This window comes from Haliaeetus leucocephalus, unplaced genomic scaffold (genome assembly GCF_000737465.1).
Source record: "Haliaeetus leucocephalus isolate CR32 unplaced genomic scaffold, Haliaeetus_leucocephalus-4.0 Scaffold165, whole genome shotgun sequence".
NCBI lineage: Eukaryota > Metazoa > Chordata > Aves > Accipitriformes > Accipitridae > Haliaeetus > Haliaeetus leucocephalus.
Window position 1 is genome coordinate 692,118 of NW_010972601.1, and position 6,766 is coordinate 698,883.

Below are 6,766 nucleotides of genomic sequence, written 5' to 3' on the forward strand. Positions count from 1 at the left end.
ACCCTTGCTCCACAAGGGTCTCCACAACCCTCCCCAAGTGCAAGGTTAAGCATCCCCAGCCACCGCTGGGAGCCGACGGGCTGCACCAAGAGCATTCCCCAGTACCGTGACCCTGGCCAAGGCTAGGGACAGAGCAGGAGCTGCTCATGGGATGGGAGACGGTTGCCAGCAGCCATGTACCCCACCAGTGGCTCTAGTCCCCCCCCATCCAAACCAGGTCCTTACAGACCTACCAGGAGTTGGGGGCACAAGGAGCTCCTTGCAAGCTCCCTTGCTCCAACCCTACATCCCCAGAGCACAGGGTTATTTTCAGAAGTCTCCTCTCCACCAAGAAGACCTGTGCCAGCAGGTCCAGGAGGGCCTCAGGAACCAGCACTAGGCAAAACCCAGTGGCACCCACCACCCTCCTGCAACCAGACATGGGTGCCACCACCCACCTCCCCCAGTACAACCCACGGGGGGACTGAGGGGAACAGCCAGGGGGTCCCAGCCCCACTCACCTGCCACCCCCAGGACAGCCTCACACACCAGCACCCACCAGCACAGCCCCATGCTCAGTGAGCAGCAGCTCTAGTCCCACCACCTGGGGGGGGCTTTAAACACCAGGGCTGAGTGCCAACGGGCCCCAGCTGGTGCTGCCGGGTTTTGGGGATTTGCTTGATTTTTTTCTGCAGTCAATCATCAGTCCCACCCATGGGGCTGGTCCTACACACCATCCCAGTCCTGTCACAAGGATCTGCACCCATTACTCAGTCCCCGTTCCATCGCACAGTCTCAGTCCCACCTGCACTCAGTCTGGTCCTGCACGTGGTCCTGGTCCTGAGCAAGGTCCAGGTCCCACTGCGTGGTCCCATATCCACCAGTAAGTCCTGGACCCGTGCATGGTGCTGGTCCCACCACGCAGTTTTGGTCCTGCATGTGGTCCTGGTCCAGCCAGTTTGCCCTGGTCCCAGTTGCACTGCATGGTCTGGTCCCACCACTCAGTCTCAGTCCCACCTGATGGTATGGTCCCACCTCACGGTCCTAGGCCCATCACAGTTTTGATCCCACCACTCAATCATGGTCCCGTGCACAATCCCGGTCCCATCACACAGTCCTGGTCCCCAATGCACCCTCCTTGTCCCATTATGGTCCTGCTTGCAGCCCCAGCCCCAGCCCCACCACGCAATCCTGGACCCATAGTCCCAGCTTGGTCCCATTTATTGAGAACAAAAGCCTGTAGGAGGAGGCTGCTGGATGCTGGGATGGGGGATTCCAGCAGGAGGACTTTCCTTCCACCCTTTGGCCTCAGGCAAGGGCAGAGCTGCTGCTTCCCACCCCGGGGCTCGCTGCTGGCCGCTCTCTGGGACCAGCACCCTGGCCGGGGGCAGCAGTTTGGTCACAGCCAGGACAGAGACCTGGTGAAGCGCACGTGTCTGTGGCTCCTGCCTGTCTCTGGTGGCCCCAAAACCCCATCACAGCCCCCTCTGTGTGGGTTGACCTGGTGGCCTGGGCGCAGAGGGACACAAAGCATGTCCCCACGGGGATGTCAGCCCAGGTGGGCTGTGCGGCCATCATCCTGCCTTGGAAGGGGCTTCTCCATCCCCCCCATCCGCAGAGGCAACTGGTGGCCGAGGTGGGATTTGGCACCTGCTCCCAGCAGGAAACCTCAGCATGTCATGGGAGACACCTGCGGACCTCAGGGTCCCAAGCTCTGTGTCCCCAGCACCCGTCCCTTGTGTCCATGGGCAGCATCACATCCAGTTGGTGGCCCCAGCAGTGGCTCCAGACTGGCCATTAGGGCATGCATCCACCCTGGTACCGCTGGTGCCGGTGCTTCGGCTGGAGAAGCCCTGGTGCAAAGTCCCAGGGCCACCCCTGAAAACGGGGTGTACCTGCCAGCAGTGGAGCTGGGACCCGGTGGCACGAGTGAGTTGTGTCACCAGTGATGGCTGTCCCATGGGTCTGGTGTCCCTGCAAAACCAGCAGACCTTCCTGGTGGCATCTGCACGCTGTGGGAGTCCCGCGCCGGCACCTGGCAGCGCGGGTGCCTCTGCAGGGACAGCGGGGACAGATCCAGGCACCCCACTCGCACTGGGGGTCTCGTTCCTCAGTGGTGCCCAGGGAATGGGGGGCTCCCCACCCCCAGGACTGATGGGGAGGACAGAGCCGAGACCCTGAGGGGCTGCCGGACCACCCTCCCCAGGCAGAGCAGGATCCTGCCCCCCGGGAGGAGCGGGGACCTGCAGATAATCCTGCTGCAGCCGCACAGCCCCACGCCGGGAGTCAGTGCTGGGAGATCCCCGTCCCTCCCACCCTTGGAGAAGAAGGAGACAGATGGAGACCAGCTGGACCATCCTTATATTAAAAACTGCCAAATATACAATTATCTTACAAAAGTAGAATTGCTTTTTTATTTCTGGTCTTTACAAAGGGAGCAGAACACGGGCTGGGGGGCTGGCGGGGGTCCCTTCGCTGCCAAGGAGGCTCAACCGCGGGTGCCACCTCCATGCCTGGCCAGGGCCACTCTCGGCAGGACGTGGCATTGCCGGTGTCATTCAGCCCGGCCGGGATGCCCGAGGTTTGTCGCCACCACGGGGAGGGGACAGACCCTGTCTTTGGCATCCCCCCCGTGCCCAAGGAATGGCATCACCGTGACAGTGGCCACTGGGCCCTGCTCCCATGCCAGTTCTCACCAGACCCCGTGGACCTTCCAGGATGTCCCCTGTAGGGACCGGAGCCCCGGGACCCTCTAACCAGGACAATGGGGGGCTGGGAGGGGACCTGCTGCATGGATGTCCTTCGCCCGCGGGGACCATGAGCTCGTTGATAAACGCCGAGGCTTTTGGGGTGGGTTTTCCATTCTCCAAATGGCTCCGGGTGGCACCAAGTCACAGCCTGCCGTGGACCAACAGCTGCGGGTGGGCTGAGAATGTGCTGCACTCATCACACCCATGGGCCGGAACCCATTGGGGTGGTGCAGCAGGCTCCCACACGCAGCCCCAAAACCAGGGGTGATTTGAGGAGCCCCTCAAGGTTCAGGTTCCCAGCTGGCAGCTCTGCCCACCCCGGGCAAGGAGGAACCCCTGCCACTGCTGGCCAGGCATGGCCCTGCCCGACCCATGGCGTGCCTCCAGCGACGTGGTGATGGATGTCCTGCTCCCGCTGTGACGAGGCCACGTCCTTCACAAATACCTCCTCTGGCCTTTCCGTGGGGAAGGAAGAAGTGGATCCTGCTGGAAAAAAACACCCCCAAGCCCCCAGTCCTTGACGCCTCGGAGGCAGAGGCTCTGCTCTCCTTGCCAGTGGGTGACAGCAGCCCCCCCACAGGCTCCTGCCCAAGCTGGGGCTCTGCAGGAAGGTGATGGAGGGTCCCCCTGACCATTCCGGGGTGCTGGAGCCTCCAGCTGGTTCTGCTCACGTCCAACCAAAAGACACCATGAGTACGAAAAAGGAAAGCACCTGGTTCTTCCCCGGGGAGAGTTGGGTGCCTGCCATCCCCTACCACTTCAGGAAGTCCCGTACGCGGCTCCATAGCTTGGTGATCCAGAGGTTAACCCCCAGGTCAGTCAGGTACTGGATTTCGGGCGTCAGCATCTTGCGGCACAGCTTCTGGTGCTTCTTGTTGATCTTCTTCTTCAAGTTGTAGCCCAGGATGGACTTCTCCCCCAGCGGCTGCCAGGGTTGCATGGAGGACTCTTGGATGGCACTGGCATCCACAGGGTGTCCCCCGTCGATGCAGATGCTGTTCATCTTCTCGTTCTCCCGCTGCAGCTCGGCCACGTCCTTGGCCATCCGCTCCCTCCCGTAGGCCTCCACCTTACGCCAGAAGGTGGCATTAAAATAGCGGTAGAGCTTAGCATCGATGAGGTTCCAGGAGGTAGCCTTCTCATAGAGCTCAGGTGTCAGCCAGGAGACGGTGGAGCCCTTCCGGGCGTTGAGCTTGAAGTAGAGGACGTCCTCCAGCTGCCAGCACAGCAGGTCCTTCAGCAGCACCAGGGACTCGTCAAAGTACTCGAGCAACATGACGAGGTGGAAACGGCGATCTATCTCCTGGATGTGCTCCTCCACCAGCGGGCTGTTGGCATTCATGTTGTTGTCGTAGCCCAAGTCAAAGAAGAGGAGGTTTTGGAGGTAGTGAGCATTGAACCCGTTGGGGTCGTAGTAGTGCCAGGGGTCCCGGAGGAACTCCGCCAGCTTGTCCTCCCCTGTCAGCTTCCAGGTGAGGGGGATGACGCGCCCAAAGTAGTGGAAAGAGGACTCAAAGAGGTAGGCAGGGTCCCGCAGCACCGTCACGAAGGTAGCGTCCGCCGGCAGGAGCTTGCGCACCTCCTCGTAGTGGAAGCGCATGTGGTTGCAGATGATGTTGAAGCACGCGCCCGGCTGGTAGTGCTGCACCTGGCTGCGCTCGAAGTAGGAGGGGTAGTAGAAGTCATTGCGGCCATTGGGGAAGGCGAATTTCAAGCGATGCTTCTCCCCGAAGCGGAAGAGGATGTTGAGGATGGTGCTGCTGGCCGTCTTGTGCGTCTTCATGAACATGATGTTCAGCTTGGGCAGGCAGCTCCGTCCCGAGGGGCTGCCCGTGCTGTTGGCCACTGCTGGCGCCTTGCCGGGGGCCGGGTACGAGGAGCAGGAGGAGGGGACGGGGATCCTGGTGGGGAGAAAAGACAGGACACCACGGTGAGGGCAGCTTGGCCAACCCAAGCACAACCAAGACGAAGGCTCGGCCGTTTTCCTTCCTGGAGGAGCTGGACCTGGGGATGGGTGCTGGAGCTGGGGATGGGTGCCTACCTCCAGCACCCCCCAGGCTCCCCAGCGGAGACAAGCCCGGCTTCAGGCAGAGCCCCCTTCACCCCCAGCCACATGCCCAGTGGGAATGGGGGGCACCCACCCGGCAGGAGCCCCTCAGTGAGCAGGGCAGAGCCCACCACCTCCATGAGCCCCCTGACACCAGATGCACCTTCAAGCCACCAAACCAAGCTCATTCACTCCCCTGGACAAGCCCAGCCACCGAGGATGCACTGCTATGGGGGTCTTCACAGTGGTCAGCCCCTGCCAGCACCAGTGCAGCCTGAGCAGGGGGTCCCCATCCCTCCCCATGAGCACAGCCATGGTGGTCCTGGTGCAGGTGGTGTTGAGATGCGCATCGAGACGAGCTCTCCATGGCTGTAACTCCACAGACAGGACCTGATAATGTTCTTGTGAGGTCTGGAAGCCCTCAAGTCCTTGTAGGAGTCATGGAGGATCCAACACCCCAGCAAGGAGGGAAATAATTCTAGTGCATGGCCCCACAGATGAGCTCATGGGCCCTTGGGAAGCACCGAGAACAACTTGTGTGTTATTTGAGATGCCCAGAGCAGGGAAAAGAGACTACAGTGTCAAGTGACTTCAGACACCATTAATGAAGTTGCAAAGCTGATCCTTGATAACGATCCCATCCGGCAGTGCAGGTCAGCATGTAGCTTATGAAACACCCACAGGCAGATCTCTTTTATAAGCTTAGACATAAATTTAATGCCAGGAGAGGCAGCCAGGAGCTGAGCCCTGCCAAGCGCCAGCTTTTGCCGTGACAAGCAGCAGAGAGCTTTGAACCTACCCGTGCCCATCTCTGTGGGCGAGAATTTACATGTGGCAGTGCTCTGGTCACTCTTGAAGGACAAGCCCTTGATAAAGAGCACCCAAATAACTGCCTCCGCTCTGCCTGCTGCTTCTGGCTGCCAGGGAATGTCTCCTCTGATGCCTTTCCTTCTCTGAGGGGACATGAAGCCACCATGGGTAGAGGGTCTCCTGCACCTCCTCGTCCCCTCCATCACCCTGGAGCCGAGTGCTGGCTGCCATTTTGCAGCAGGTCCCCCCCAGGGTGAGCATCCCCAGCTTCCCAGGGACTTGGGGTTTGCCTTCCCCCCCACCCATGGGACAGGGCGCAGTCTCCAACAGGAGGCTGTAGGAAGGGGACATCTTGGTGTGAAGCCACCAGAGCCTAGAAAGCTCTGGGACCGTCTCTGGTTGGAGATGCCCAGTGCAAAACAGGGTGGCCAAGCTGCCGGGGGGACACGCGGGGACCCCACACTCACTCTGTCACGCTGACTTGCAGCGGGGGGATGGCGTAGGAGTAGAGCAGCAGCATGAAGCTGGTCAGGAGGGTCCCCAGGACGAGCCCCTTGCACATGGACCTCCAGTGCTTCCCATGGTGCAGCATCCTGGTCACCTGCGGCCGGCAGAGAGGAGAGCCGTTAGCACCGAGGGATGGGGAAGCGGGGACCGAGGGGACAGTGTGACTCAAATCACAAGCAAATAAGGCACGGGGGCACCTCACAGGCATGGGAAGTCCCGGGAAGCATCTCACTGGGCTTTCTGGCACTGCCGGGAGAGGTGAGCCAGCACCAGGCATGTCCCTGGCTGAGGACACAACAGATTCGTGGCTGAAGAGCAGTGGCTCTGCCCACCCTGCGCACCCTTTGCCTGCCTTGAGGAAACCCAAAGCGACTCCCTAGCCCAACACAAGATCAGTTGGAGAGGCTGCGGGGCTGGAAATAGCAGGGAGAAAGGAACTGCACCACGGGGCAGTCCAGCCGCAGAGCGGGCATCCTCTGCCAGGCTGCACCAGCAGCTCCCCCGGCACCAAAAAATCACCAACACGGGCAGGAACTTTCCAAGAGTGGCTGTGATCCCTTTTCCCAAGAAAATCTCTGGGCCAGATCAGGAGCTACATCAGCTCAGGATGTATTAGATGCTGCGATATCCACCCAGCGCAGCCGTGCTGGCGTCTCTCGGCCCCTGCAGCAGC

The 6,766-nt window shown here is 60.8% G+C and overlaps 1 protein-coding gene across 1 annotated transcript; it reads right to left on the reverse strand.

The window, feature by feature from the left end:
• Positions 1–3,480: 3,480 nt before the first annotated feature.
• GAL3ST1 (galactose-3-O-sulfotransferase 1) lies at positions 3,481–6,178 on the reverse strand. The gene is made up of 2 exons (XM_010563345.1): positions 6,054–6,178; positions 3,481–4,630 (listed from the first exon to the last, which is right to left on the reverse strand). The coding sequence occupies exons 1-2, from the start codon at positions 6,176–6,178 to the stop codon at positions 3,481–3,483; spliced, it is 1,275 nt and encodes a 424-aa protein (XP_010561647.1).
• Positions 6,179–6,766: the final 588 nt, after the last annotated feature.

Coding starts and splice junctions, on each gene's coding strand:
- GAL3ST1 (XM_010563345.1), bottom strand. CDS start 6,178: ATGCTGCACCATGGGAAGCACTGGAGGTCCATGTGCAAGGGGCTCGTC. Junction 4,631..6,053: donor CTGCAAGTCAGCGTGACAGA/GTGAGTGTGGGG, acceptor TCTCCCCACCAG/GATCCCCGTCCCCTCCTCCT.